Here is a 15,707-nt window from a genome sequence, read left to right on the forward strand (position 1 = left end):
TGCTAGGGGAGGCCCTTTTTAGTCTGTCGACCCAGTCTTTTCACGACAAAGTGACGACAGGCGTTGCTGTCTGCTGAGCCTGTACCAAATCTCATATTGCATGTTGCCATATTCTTTTGCTAGATAATGGGATTCCTATATAAAATATTAAAATATATTCCTATATAAAATATTATTTTTTTAAAGACCATACTGAACATTTCAAAATACTTTACTGAATAAATAAAAAAGAAGTTTTTGACAGTGACAGAAAAAGCATAGATGTGTGTGTGTGTGTCACATCAGAGTCAGTAGAATATAAGATATGTATTGTCTTAATATCTACAGGTATTGTCAAATTGAATTTAATGCTTTTGAAGTCATTAAAAAACATAACTTAGACATCTAATGACTTGGAACTCAACTGGTGACTCATCTGTACTGACCTGGGGTTTAACTTGAGGCTTGCCTATGCTGACTTGGGACTCGACTTGAGACACATCTGTACTGAATTAGGCCTGATGGAGACTTGCCTGTACTGTTTCAGGACTCAATTTGAGGCTTGCCTGTATTGACATGGTACTCAGAGTTCCCATGTACTTGCCTGTACTGTCTTGGGACTCAACTGGAGACTTGTCTGTACTGACTAGGGCTGCAACTGAAGATTTACTCATACTTAATTGGTACTCAACTGGAGACTTTCCTGCACTGACTTGGGACTTGACTTGAAACTTGCCTTTAGTGACTTGGGATTTGAGTGTCAAGAACTGATACTCACTTGCGACTTACAAGTCCATGACCTCCCTACCTCATGAAAAGGATAAAAAAGTGGTATATTATTTAGAGCCGTGCTCTTTGCATTGTTAGAACACTGAGCAGTGCATGAACCCTACCTACCTGGTTGGTTTTTAGTTATCCAGTAGTAATCTTGGAGACATTTTTGTCTCTGAGTTAATATGATATGCAGGAGCATTTCCTGGTGTTGTCGACTCTGGAATGGTTTATATTGGACATCTCCCAGCATCCGGATGTAGTTCATGGGAGCAGACGCCTGGAGCAGCACATGGATAGTGCCCAAACAAACCTTATTTGCATTTGTTTGTGTTTTTAAATGCAACGTGGTCCGCTTTGCTGACATGAACTCCCACTGGCCTCTCAGAAACAACATAAAGCCAAATAAGGCCCAAGGAATGTGCTATGTCCTATTTTAGAAATATCACTGGATTAGTGGTTTGGCATGTACTGGGTACTATGGTACTATTATAATGAACATTGACTGTATAGCAGCTTTTAGCCTATTTATAAGTGTTGATGTGTGAAAAAGAGCCTGGGAAACTTCCTGTTGTACTGTCACAGTTTTCTGCCCTCCCTCTAAACTGTTGGGATGTCTGGCAGTGTTGCAAGTCATAAATACATTCCACATTGAACTGGACCCTATTCTTTAATAGAAAGCATGCTTAGATAGTCCAGAATGCTTCACATGCTTGCTGCCTTTTTCTTGCTGGGTTCTCTTGCGTCTCTTTATCTCCTGCAATTGGACACCCAACAAGCACTTGAGCTACTACTAGATCCCTGGTGTGTGGATTTTGTTTGTAAGTAAGTGACCCACAACCAGTACAGTGATTTCCCCCTTCTCAGTGGCTCTTTCCTCCAAAACTTTCATCCAGTGCTTCACCCCCTTTTCACTCAAATCTTTTCTACCATCGTACAGCACCATCGATTTCTTTTATTTTTATTGACCACGCTTTTTATTGTACTTTAATTAACTGTACTTTCCAATTGGTCACAGGGGTTTGTTTAAGGTCTACCTACAACTTTTTTTTTTTTACAATATTTAGGTCAGGGGACTGTAAGGTACATTCCTAAAGCTTCTTAGCAGCATTTAAGCATTTCTCTCTAAAAGGTTTCTGCTTCCTGATCTTATCTTGACCTCCACAGTTCCCCTGAAGTGCGTTTCGTAATAGCATTTCACGCTGTAGAAACCGCAAGCTAAAACTGCTTGGCTATCGTCTTTTTCTACCCTTGCCCTGCTTTGTGGCCATAGATCACTTTCATCGATTTTTAGACAGCTTTGAAAAATCCAGAGAGATTCAGAAAATGTATGAATCTTGGAATATTTACTTCTTAAGTACAGGAAATTTAATGTAATTCTTTTAAAGTCATAAAAAAACATACCTTAGCCGACTCAGCTGGGCTTGTATATGCTGTTTCAGGCTAGATGAAAAGGATTGTATTACAATCAAGCTTTTCCCTCCAATAGCCAATCCAGCTATACTGCTGGATGTACAGCAAGCTGCTGACATCTGCTTGATAGCAATACTCATCAATGCTTATGTGCCTGTCTCCGTCTAAAACATATACTTTCCAAGGAACACTATACTACTACTAGGTGGGGCCTTCCTTTGCTCTCAAAACAACCACACAATTAGAAATATCTTTGAGATTCTGGTTCATGTTTACATGATCGTTGACGTCAGTCAATTCCTGCAGATTTTAAGAGCACTTTTAGGCTGTGAAAAGTTATTTTACATCCCAAAGATGTTCTATTACCAGGATGTACAAATTCAGTCGTGGAGGGTCAGTCTCCTGACAAGTTTGGTAGTTGCCCTACTCAGACACACTCAGTTTTCCTGGTAATTAACTGATAAGTTGAACAAGGTGTGTTTGAGTGGGTTACTACTAAACATTGCTGACCGACCCTCCGGCCCTCCAGGACTGGAGTAGTGCACTCCTGTTCTGTTGCATTCACATGCAGTGACTAGAAAGACTGAAAAACAATGAACTCATTTTCATGATTATGAAACCAGAGATGACATTTGCTTTGTGACATGGTGCATCAACATGCTGGAAAAACCCATTAGAAGATGAGTAAATTCTGGATGCTCTTGGTCAGCAGCAATACTGAAATAAGCTGTGGCAAATAAGCAAAAGTGATGGTTGTGTGTTTCTCTGCAATGAACCATTTTACACCAAACTACTACAAATATCCATGGACTTTCTATAGTTGCAGCATAGGAAGGAACTTTGACTGACTCAGACTTAACTGATACATGGGATTTGGGTCACCATAATACAATGTAGCATCAAAGGTCAAGAACAATGCAGACCATGTCTTCACAAAATGATATTCAGAATTACCAATAAACATTTTTATACTGCAATAACAATGGGTTTTGTTATGCTGCCCAGCCCTAAAGACTGTTTCATAGCTTTTGATCTGCTTGTCTCTTTATTTACAGCAGATGATCTGGCACTTGTCCTCGTCCCCCATGGTCTATTGTTTAGCATTTGCCGTTTGACAACAAGAGTAGCTTTGGTGCTTTGTTGTGCCAGCACAGTCTCTTTTTTTATGAATTGAGCTGGATCAAAAAGCAGAAGTGTGTTTTTTGTCTCTGAAATGGCCTGTGTTACTCTATTGTGAAGCCAAGGATCTTTTTTTTAAGAGTTTTGGTTTTTTAATACTTAACTGTGTCTTTTTGTAAATCGCCTCTCAGATGTGGGCCTTCCAAAATGTTCATCATGGTAGAAATCTGATCTCAAGGAAAGTCAAATGTAATTACTGAAATTAGGTTACGGTCACCAATTAGCTCAACCTGGTGGAAAGTAGCACTGCCATGTTGACCTCTGTGGGTACAGGCAAAATGCCTCTTTCTTTCTTTGTAGTTTATTTATTTTCCAGCAGACTTTTATGTCTAAGGTTCGCAGATTTACTGCTTAGATAGCAAGATGTCTGTTGTCTTCATTGGAAATATTTTGCATGTGTTGAAGACAGACGAAAAAAATCACAGCCATGTTCAGCAAAGGGCATGAAGAGTCTTTTTTCCAGCTGGAACTTTGGATTGTTGTTGTTTCAGAATGTAGCGTTCATATTGTGGTCTGGAGAGGCTGACTAGAACTTTTGAACCCAATGCCACAGCTATCTAAGGTTCCACAGACTTCACTTTGATCCCCACATGGTAATTCCCAGCACTGTCTGAGAACTGTCCAGTATGAGCCACGCAATTTCTTCCTTTACATGCAGAACCGATTATGACAGTGGCAATATTTAGGGGCCCAGGCACCTAAGGTGCTGAAACTGTTGTTTTTTCCTCTGACTCTGTGAAAATCTTTTAGCCCTTGAAAATGTTAACTAATTGTTTCCTTTCAGGAAGCTCCCAGGCCCTGTGTAAAACCCTCGCTGAACTAATGTTGCAGAATCCAGGCCCTCAGGCCCCTATTTAATCTGTACAGCTGAGCCAGAAAACAAAGGGGGCCGGACTGAATCTCCATCAGATAAAGAGTCTCCATCTCTTATCTGCTCATCCTATTACCGACCTTGTGTCAGACTACTGCTTTAACTGAGGAGTAGACTGGAGCTTGTCCATTTAGTAAGCCTCGTAATTCAATTTTAGGTCTGTAAATGGCTTCTCAGTGGCCTGTCTATAGTGAACTGAGGGCTACAGGCATTTGTTCAGACTCGACTTTTAAGCTAAAGCCTTTCAGCTAAATATTGCGCCAATTTAGGGGTAGGGATGACAGGCCCCACATATAACAGACACTATAAAATGATGATGATTTTAAGAAAAGTCTAGTCTGCTAAACTAAAGTGATTTTACTTAAGTATTAATTAGCAGCACATCTTATTAAACTGTGTGGCTGTATTATTTATACAGACACAAAGATCGGATTGGTATCAGATCGGAAATAACCTGATCGGGACATCCGTAGTCTGCATACAAAAAAAATTTATCTTTTTGATGACCAGGCGTATTTTCACACAAACCTGACAACCCTTTCTGTGGGTTTACCATGATGCTGTAATGAGTGTTGTCATTTACGCAAGTCCCAGAGTGCTAATATTTTCATATTTACGTAGCAAGGCTGGTGCCACATGCTCCCACGAAGTTGTCTCCAGACCAGGCAACGTTTTGTGCTGGTACAGTTCCACTTGTCTAGAACAGTTGGTCTTTATTGTTCTGAGATGTGTGTTTTGCAAAAGTGTTTGGAAGCTGTGAGCTCACTAGCGAGTAGGCTGCTGTTTGCATTCTTCATGAACGGGACAAATGCAATGAGCTACAGAGAGTGGGAGGCACCCACCTCATTACTGACATTTCATTTAGGGTAAAGGGAGAAAACACACACATGCACACACACGCCTCCCCAACTGTGAGATCTTCCATGGGTTCAAATGAAGGAGAAAAAGACTCCTCTTGTAAAAGGAAAGTGTGAGTGAATTTATAGCCGATTTGTCGCTATTGTAAACAGGACACATTCCAGTAGTAGCGCTGGACATCTGGAATGCATGGCGGCGCTTTCTTTGAGGAGGGGAAAAAAAAGAAAGGTTCGAGAAGCGGTAGCATAAGAGTTCTCCTGCGCCTTTAGATGCAAGAAGCAGCCAAACTTGGTTCTCCGGGGCCTCTTGTCCTTTGACAGTTCATTTGCTGGGCCTCTTCGGTATACATTACGAACTGTGGCCATCACACATGGGACGTCTGCCTGAGAGCTGAATGCGGTTTCCACTAAAGCCCTATCACTGCACAGTTGTTTTGGCTCGCACCCTGCTGTGTTTGACATCTTAGTCGGGGTGGAGTTTTCCAAGGATTGACCAGCTCTGCGACCACACTTCATTTAAACTTCACTCAGATGAATGAGAGACAGTAGTGCAAGCAAATGGTTCCCGAGAGGGTTGTCTGTGAAAGTGATTCACACCGTATGGGCTTGTGGAAAGACGTAATCACTTTAAGTCACTTTACAGTGGAAAACGACATCAAAATACACTGCTGCCACAAATCATGGAGTCACCACTGGAACAATGTGGTGTTTCTAGTAGAGTGGGAATACTAGGGAGCTACACAGCTTAGTCTTTGTTAGTCTGTGTTTCTGTGTTTCTGTGTTTCTGTTTCTGTGTTTCTGTGTGATTTGGTGACTCAAGGCATTCATTTAATAAAACAAAGTGAAAATAATTTTGGTTAAAATAATGCAGGATGATTGGTAACGCTTTATTTTGACTCTCTCCTGTAGATGCTTTGTTGACGGTCAGTTTACAAACTCTAAACCTAGTCCTAACCTTAATTTCAACCAAATACCTAAAGCAAACCCTAACCTTAGCCCAGTTGAAGATCAACTAAGATTCAGATAGTTTATTAAATGGTAATTGAGTGGCTCTTCTTTTTCTTCTTCTACTACTTCTCCTTCTTCTTAATAAACAAACATGTTTATATAATCTATAGGGAATCTTCAAAATAAAGTTGTCCAAAATTCACTCATGTAATAATAAATAAGGTCCTAGCCAGTATTATGGAAACTTCTTTCTACAGGTCTGTGAGTGGCAGTCATTTTTTTTTCTAATCTGCTGTTCTCTATTAATAATGTAATGCCTTACCAATGTTGTTGCATATAACTGAAAGCTGAAATTTAATAGATTCGTAGTGCCAACATTGTGAGGTGGTAGGTGCTGTTTTTAGGTTAGATAAAACAATTAAGATTGTGTATCGATTCAGATTGGAGTAGCTGGAAACCTAAGGACAGAAAGGCAGCTACACCAGTAACATAACATTGGTTATGAACTCAAGGTGAAGTAAATGTTAGCTAGCTGGTGTAAACAGGGACAAATGACAAATGACAATAAACTTAAAAAGGCAGTATAAGAACTTCTGGGGTGAGGATTGGCTTATTATTCATTTAAGGAACACTCAGGTGTTCGGAGAAGGGATGTTTGCAGTATTCTGACCATTTTGTCAGGAATTGTATTTACTTGTAGAAAAGTGTAATTTTCAGTGTCATTGTCAACAAGAAAACATTAGAAGTCATCAGTCCCCCAAAACCAGCTGAAACTGCCTTTATTATTATACAAATGTTATTATTTATAAGCATAGCTCTTCAAAACTGATCATTGTTGTTCATATGTTGTCCATAAGTGCTCAGCCACTATGCTTCAGTTCACAGTGAGCCATACTGGCCTTAAATTGTGTAAATTTGATTGTTTGCAGAACCAAATAGAACCAAATTAAAAATACTGTTCAGCCCTAACGCATGTGGTTCTGCTCACTCTCTCTCACTCAGCTCTCTGTATCTTGTATGGGTCGAGGCCTGTGGGGTTTTGTCAGCAAGTCAGTGTGTTTGGGGTGAGTTTGAACCCCAGTATTGGAGGCTGAAGGTGCTGGAGCTCGGGTCTGGTGTTGATGGGGGTGTGAATGGCATCGCCAGAATAAACACCATTTGTTTCTCCACCCTTGAGTGATCTGTTACATGCCGGGGGGACTCCGGCTGCATCTCTCTGTCCACCTGCTCTTTTATCGCACACAGCTAGAGATAGTGGCGGTTACGCGTGTTTACGAAAGACGATTCTGCTGTTTTTGCTCTTCATATCACAACCTATTAACTGTGACAGAGAAGAGACAGCACATAGCATCATCTCGGTTGGATGATAAGGAAGTGCATGTGCTTCAAATTGAAACATGTGCTGTACTGTTTTATGTGAACTTTATTCAAGTAGTTCTATTTTCGGAGACCAAAAACAATATGATGCACTTTCAAGTTAAGGCAAATCAGCTGTAGCTCACCCATCACTAAATCCTTCGCCCTAATAACAACCGTCCAGTTGTAGTGTAGCTGGTTGGACTAGGCCTGTGTCTTTCAAAGGGAGAGAGACATCCTCATTTTTTTATTATTCTGAATAAAACAGGACTTATTAATTATGGGCTTTGTATTAACATAATGCAGTCGGTCAGTGTTATTTAACCTTCTGGAGTCTGCATGTAAGATTATGTCCACATGATGTATCATACCAAAATGTTCAGAACAATTTCAGCTCTCCCTATAATGAGACCCCAGTGTGACTCACAGCGCTGAGTGAAGAAATAATCTGACCCTAAACCTGTTAAGATTTTAAAAAATGTTTCATATTTCCTGTGAAAATATACTGTACCTTTACTCACATGGACAAATGGTCTGAAATGGCTTCACAAAAGCAGTGGGATGTCTGAATAAAATCATTTATAAATGACAAGAAGCAAAAGATTTTCCACAGAGTTTCTGAGTGTCCATTGGTCAGTTTCATGCAAAACTATAGACGGATGCATGAATCCACCAATTACAGATGAGAGGCAAATGACAGAGCCACAAATCCACCAGTTAGATAGGGTGAGAAACAGAGATGCGTATCTTGACCAGTCTTTATAACATTGTCACTTGTAGATGCGACTGAAAGGGTGAGCTCCACAGATTCAGGACATGTATTTCCAGACCTTTTTTTATTTCATCAATCAGTCAATCAACCATTATTTAAACTTACGTTGAGGGTTATCTTGGGCTACAGTGCAGCTGAGCTGATACTTAAAATATCATGGACTATATGGAGTGAGAAATGAAAGGGAGGTATTAACTTATTGTAAAACAAGTGATCTACATTTAATAGTGCTGTCAAAATTTACATGTTAATGCACATGATTATTCTACTAACTTTATCACGTTCCTCTTTTTTTTTTTTTTAAAGAAAATTAATCATTTTACCAAGTTTGGTCCCAACTTCCCCCCATATCTCTTTCTCTTTATAAAGCCTAGTGACGTTTTATTTAGTGATGATAAACACAGCGTCGCTACTGTTGAGCTCAGGGGGTAGATTACACTTTATTAATGATGAAATATGGATTAAATCTCATAACTAACTCTCATTACCCCTCCCTCATCTCCTATATATCATCTCCTTCTCTTTCTCTCTCTCTCTCTCTCTCTTTCTCTCACTCTCACACACAGCTGCTCTTCTCTTAGCTTTTAGCTTAATCCAGCCCAATGACTGATCATCCATCTATCTCTTAAAAAGTAGTTGAAGCATTTTTCTCTTTTCTCTTGTGTCTGAGCTTCCTCGTGTTCAAGGCCAAAGTTCTCAAAACTACACTGAGATATTCGAAGAAAAAACTAAAATCTGATTCCTCTAGACAGTTTATTAGGCATTATATTTATTTTTTCTCCCACCTAAAAACAGAATATTGTTGTGATTAACGCCACTAAACTTTGTAATAGATTCGCACCACTAGTATGTAAACAACAGAACACGAGAGGGAGTGTGTGAAAACACAACCTTGAGTGTTTTATTACTTTCATACAATGTTGTTTTTTACCAAATAAAGAAACAAATTAAATAAATCAAAGAAGCCCTTTAATGTAGTTCCACAACAGATGGGTTTTTACTACAATAACAATTTCAAAACACCAGCACCGACTAAGTGGTGGTTAGTTAAGGTTAGTCTTTTGAGGTTGGTTAAGTTGAGTCCTGTATGCAGTCCAAGATAACTGCTTATCCTATAAGGCTCTCCTTGTGGTACGGATAGAGCCATAGAACTGTCAAAGGATCAAGTCCAGCCAGAGATGCTATAAATGAGGAGACCGATACGGGTTGAAATATGAATGGGAGTTCTCATGATTCTCAACATGGCGGCTATTTATGGATAAAGTCTTGCCCTTCAACATAAAGAGCCAGTCAGCTTGCTGGTTATGCCCTGAGCCATCTCCCTCAATGTGGAGATCTGCTCAAGCGCACTAGACACATTACACATAAGTATAAGTTCCTTAAAGAACTTTTAGGGTTCTTCAGTTTGAAATGGTTGAGGAACCCCTTAAGGTAACCCCTTTTTTAGATTCCTCAAAGCACTTTAAGTAATTCCTTCACAGTTTCAGATTAAAGAGCCTCTAAAAACTATTATCAGATTTTATCACTGATTTCAAATATAATATATTTTAAACAGGAATCTAATCTTTAGTCTCCAGTATTTTGGCCCCGTTAATAGATATAAGAGCCTGGAAATGACTACACGGCAGTGTTGCAAAAATGGCTGTCGACTGAACAGAGCTGCCTACATTGGTTTTAGCTCAGCCTTTGTCAACGTGTTGTTGTCAATGTGTCAGCGGAGTGATGCTGTTTTAGTGTGAAAAAGTCATGCTGTTATCACTAATGTCAGCTAACATGCTCCTCAACATATCAGATTGTGTGGTGGAAACAGTCTTTTATATAAATATATACAAATTAAAGTCTATTTCGGTAATAAAATCTAATAAACAAAACATAGAATTAGTAAAAAGGACAAATTAATAAGTTTAATAAGGATAAAGCAAATCTTAGATAGATAGATAAATCATTATTAATGATGATTAAAAATAAATCATTAAAAGAGTGGGCATGTAAAACATAAAACAGCAATTCAGCAGCACCTAAAAATAATAGTTAAGCTTAATAAAAAGAATGTAAAAGAAAGGGAAACAAAAGTTAAAAAACGCAACTAAACAATATAACATCAAAGTCAAAATATTAACTACAAATGAAGTTTGAAGACCCTCTCATTAATCCACGAGAACTATTAAGTGATATTTATTATTGTTGTTTTGGTTACTGTGGAGATGAGCAAGGCCTGCTCTGCTTCTCAAGCCTGTGATGTGATATGATGTGATTGGTTCAGTTCAGGACACCTCAGGACTGACAGGATGCTACTGAACGCTCACGCAGGAAGCGATGGCCCAGATTGGGGACGTGGGCCACGCTAGTCCTGAGTGGCAGTTCTGTAAGATCATCTCCACGGTTACGGGGACAAGTGTGCATAACTTCCTGTGTTTCACTGTGTCTTTTTTTCCTGTGCGTTTCAGAACTCGATGAACCTGCCTCCAGACAAAGCCCGACTCCTCCGCCAGTATGATAACGAGAAGAAGTGGGACCTTATTTGTGACCAGGTGGAATTTTTTACTCTGACCTGCACAGGGCTGCATGATAATCACTAAAGGGATAATCGTGATTATTTTTGCTCAGTGTTAAAATCACTTACTTATTAATTCTACTTTATGAATCAACAGTGTTTCCTTACACATTGTGCCTTAAAAGCTTGTGTTCATTCAGATTCTTAAAGGAAACCCTGACAGTCAAAAGATGCCAGTCTCAATATGGTGTACAGGTCCAATACTATTAAAATACACAGATCAGCTACTTCATTAACCTGCTTGTTTCTACACTCACTGTCCATTATATCAGCTTCACTGACCATATAGGAGCACTTTGTAGTTCTAGCAGCTCTGCTGTGTCTACAGAGTGCTCCTATACAGAGTTAATAAAATGGACAGTGAGTGTAGAAACAAGTTATGGCTGATCAGTGTATGGCGTATACAAATAATATAAAATAATAAAATCTATTTGGGTAAGTCACAGAGAGGATGAAGGTCTCTTCATCAGGCAGCTTAGCAGACACTGGTATCAAACCCACAAGCCTCTAATCAATAACAGCGCTCTAACCATGAGGTGAGATAAAGAAGCCGGGCAACCAGAGCTAGCTGGAAAAAACTGCCAGGCGGTTGACAGACAGTTAACAAATCTGACCAAATGCTCAACAATGTTAGGGTTAGGGTTAGAATTAGGACTGGGATAAGGTTTAGGACTAGGGTCAGGTTATTGTTGGGGATGTGGTTAGGGTAAGGTTTAAGGTGAAGTTTAGGGTTAGGGAAAATGAAAGTGAATTTATTGGATATTTAGTTAAATGCAAGTTTAAGTAAAGCATTTAACATAAAGCATATATCAAAAAAAGGTGTTACCAAACAGCCAGAGTTCTCCTTAAGTCTGAAGCAAAACATGTCTGACCTTTGTTTATGTTATTCAAATATCTTACAAACAAAACCCCCAAAAAATAAAATAAATATGCCACACCTGTACCAAATACAAAGAATTTATGCCTGCATGGAAATGAAGTTACATTACACTAAAAGAAATTAGTCAGATACACAAAATATGTCAACATTATTTAGTGCACCAGCTGTCTGTACATTTAACATAGAAATTAAATATTATAACCAGTAATAAATTACTATTTAACATAGCAAAAAAGTCATATTTATCATATTACTAAATTAGTATTTAACATAGCAAATGGTTTATATCCAACATAGCAAAAATATTATTTAATATAGTAAAAAATATATTTATCATAGAAATAAATGAGCATTTAACATATCAAAGGATGAACAGTCTTCTGAATAAAACTTTCTAAAGAAACCAAAACACACAGTGATGAATCCCATGGAGCAGCAACAGATGCATAAATAATATCTGTTACCCACAGAATAGCGTGTGTTTGCCAGGCCATTTTCAAAGCTACATTTAGAACATAATAAAACCACAACATCCCACAAATTGTGCAACATACATGCTTTTCTAATAAGCTCTAGTGAGCCAGAAAACAATGAGCTATTTGATGAAACCTTGTTTATTTCTCGTTTAGTAAATTAGTGATGCTGGATGTAAACAACTCCACCATTAAATGACATTTGCACTACATAAAATGACTTGCTGAAGAGGATAACTGTTTATTAACATTTGTCTGACCATCTGCTCAATACTATGTTTAAGGAACGCTTCCAAGTGAAGAACCCCCCACACACGTACATTCAGAAACTGAGAGGCTTTTTAGACCCTGGAGTTACACGCAAGGTAAGACAGGACATTAACTTTATGTTTTCTATGTTTATGTACACTAACAGACCAATGTAATTATATACAGTACCTGTGAGAATTGTGAGGAAGCTCCTCACCAGTATTTATTTGCTCAGTAAAACACTGATATTGAAATAAACATCTCACTCATTAGTTTTCATTCGTACATTTCCAAAGCTCTCCTCAATGGAGTCTAGTATTATGTAGAGCAGGGAGGAGGAACAGAGGGCCTGGGTTCAGCACAGTTTGCTGATTTCTCTGCTCTGACACAATGACTGAACCTGGTAATTAACTGCTGAGTTGAATCAGGTGTGCTATAGCAGGAGAATCACCACAACTGTGTAGGAATCTGGCCCTCCAGGTCTGGAGTTCCCCACTTCTGATTTAGAGTTATCATCCAACACCTGGTTTGGTAAGTCAGTGCTTAATGATGGTAAATCAGGTGAGCTGGTGATGGAATTGAACACATCCACGAGCTGGCATGGGGGCGTCCAGGAAACCTGGAACCAAGCTTTGTTCTTTAAACTAGCTCATAAGATCTCAACTACTTTCTTAACAATGAGAAATTCTAGTTTATTTGTACTGTTCATGTTTACCTGCAGCTATTCTAATGTAACCTGAAGATTTTACCGGGGAAAACACTGCATTGGCCAGATAAATTCATTTAATAATGTGCTTAGTTGTCTAAAACCTCTACACAGTACTGCAAATATACAGAGGGTTCTTTGAGCAATGGCTTAGAAGAACCACTTTTGGTTCCTTAAAGAATCATGTTTGTAATAATGTTTGCATGTTTGCAATTTATAGACAATGACCTCTATTCAAAATAAAGAATTCCTCTCCAAGTTGCCATCTTGGAGATACAAGTTTTTTGCATGACATGTATACTGTATGAGATTATGTACAGATTGTTCTCAGTTGTTCTCAGCCTCTGCAGTACAATGAAGAAACCATACATTTATGACAAACCAGCCCTTTTCTGGATTTGAGGCTGTGTTATATTTTGCCCTGTAATCATAACGGTTGCTTTCTGTGCCCTGAGGCCGTGTCTCTCATCTCATTCTGGCCTCTATGGGGAGATAACTACTGGTATTGTGTTCCTATCACGCAGTGTGTTTCTAACATTCCCTAAATGCAAGGCAATGAAGCTGGTGTTGTGGTGGAAGTCTGCTAAAAGCGTGATACAGATCAGCTCTTTCTCCTTCCCCAGAAATTCCGCAGGCGGGTTCAGGAATCCACCAAAGTTCTAAGGGAACTGGAGATATCGCTGAGGACCAATCACATTGGGTGACTTATTCTTTTTCTCTCTCTCTCCTCATCTACTGACCCCTCCTATCCAAATCTTTCCATCTTGAGACAGCCCCTATTAAAGGTCAGTAACAGCGGGCTCTCTCAGTAGGGATGCATGATAATATTAGATAATTAGACCGAGGTTTTCTTTTCACCGATATTTAAAAATGATATTTGATGATGTATTTATTAACTCCAGAAGAGCTTTAGGTGGTGCTGGGCTACTGCACTGAAAGGTCCATAGATGTATACCCAGTATCAATCTACAATTCTGATTAGCGCATCCTTATCTCCCAGTGTACCTCCAGTCTGGCTATAACAACACTCCGGAAGCCTCAGCACTGCTTCTGCTGATTAACCCCTTAAAAAGCCTTTCGATCAGCAGCGAGCCGGAAGTGTTATTACAAACTTCTAATACCAAAGAATGCTCAGAAGCCCCTGTCGTTAATGAATAATACACCTTAATGTGTAATAGGCCTTTCTGCATTAACGGGTTAACCAGCCTCAGCCCAGCATCTACTAAGGGCGTATTTTACCAGGGATTAGAAACATTTTAGGGAACAAATGTTAAAGGTGAAGGTAAAATAATTTGCATTTATTTTATTTTATTTATTTATTTATTATTTATAATCTGACAAAAACTATATTTTTGTCGGATTTTATTATTTTGGTCTCTCCTCATTTATAGAGATAAGAGCTTGGTCTTGTGTGACTGCAAATAACTGCCTGGCCACCAAGTCAACAGATTTGCCTGTGTAAAGACAGCTCAGCCTTTTTAATTGTTGTCAATGCGTCAGCGGAGTGATAGACTTTTAGTGTGAAAAAGCTGTGTATGACTAATATCAGCACAGTTAGACCGTAATTGATTGTGAGGCCGAGATTACATGTTATATAATTTGCTTTAGAACATCCTGCATGTACTTTCACAATGAACAGATTTTGAAAATAAATGGTTTAGGCCTCAAAAAAACAATCATTTAATAATGTCTCAGGCATCTGGCTGCATTTTCATAATTATTTCATATTCATAACACTGTTAGAGGCATTAAATTGTTCCTATCATCAGCATTGTGAACAATTCTGACCCAGCAAGGTTCTCTATAATGGCACATCTCACATAGAATCACATTTAACTTTGGTTGGATAGTGTATTTGTCATACGATTGTTGTCAATCTTGATTTTGAGTCCATGTCAACTATTTCGAATCCTCGCTGGGTGGTCCCTGGGCGGTAGCGTTGTCAGTGCTGTGTTAGTAAAGTCGGCTCTATTGTCGAGGCTTTTCCTCTTTCAGGAATCATTATTTCTTTGTCCTTCCTGTTGAAGAACACAGGCCGGAATAGTGCCAGTGCCCAGATCCCGGCTGTTCTGCCAGCCTCCCTGTGCTGCGGCGCTGTGCGTGTGTGTGTGCATTTGTGTGTGTGTGGACTTCAGCAGTGCCCAGATGGTTTTCATTGTGCTCCCCCACTGGCCGTTTTAGCCAGCAGGAAGCTGTGCTGTGTATGCTGGAGAGTCAGGAAGCATGAGCATCCAACAATGGAGTGTGTGAAAAGGCACAAGTCACACACACATACACACACACTGCCAGATACAGTCTTGCACACACCCGTGACTCACGCTCGTGAGTACAAAAAATACACAGAAAGACAAAAGCATGCCACACACGGCGAAACACAATGAAACACTGACACAGTCTCAGTTCACACATACAAACATGCAGCATCTGCACATAATTGCTGGAAAAAACACACAATTTGATTTCGGATTTTGGACAAATCCTTGTGGCTTTAAAGTGGACATTCTATGAAAACACAGTCAGTGTTTTTTTTTTTTTTCAAACTGCCTGGGCCACAAGCAGTCTCATTAGAATTGACCCCCATCTACATAGCTCCACCCACTACATTTCATGTTAGTGATCTTTAGATGAGTCGTCAACCGAGCATCGTGCAGCTTGATTTAGGGTGTGTCAGTGTGTCTTTGCTATTGTAGTGGCGGGAA

The 15,707-nt window shown here is 39.3% G+C and overlaps 1 protein-coding gene across 5 annotated transcripts in view; it reads left to right on the top strand.

Moving 5' to 3' along the window:
* fmnl3 (formin-like 3) overlaps nt 1-15,707 on the top strand; it is a 63,994-nt gene that overhangs the window by 16,466 nt on the left and 31,821 nt on the right. For all 5 annotated transcript variants that reach the window (XM_072656520.1, XM_072656521.1, XM_072656522.1 and 2 more), the window contains exons 2-4: nt 10,594-10,677; nt 12,338-12,418; nt 13,632-13,708. In XM_072656520.1, coding sequence (XP_072512621.1) covers nt 10,594-10,677; nt 12,338-12,418; nt 13,632-13,708 — 242 coding nt within the window. The remainder of the gene's footprint in view (nt 1-10,593; nt 10,678-12,337; nt 12,419-13,631; nt 13,709-15,707) is intronic.

This window comes from Salminus brasiliensis, chromosome 14 (genome assembly GCF_030463535.1).
Source record: "Salminus brasiliensis chromosome 14, fSalBra1.hap2, whole genome shotgun sequence".
Taxonomy (NCBI): domain Eukaryota; kingdom Metazoa; phylum Chordata; class Actinopteri; order Characiformes; family Bryconidae; genus Salminus; species Salminus brasiliensis.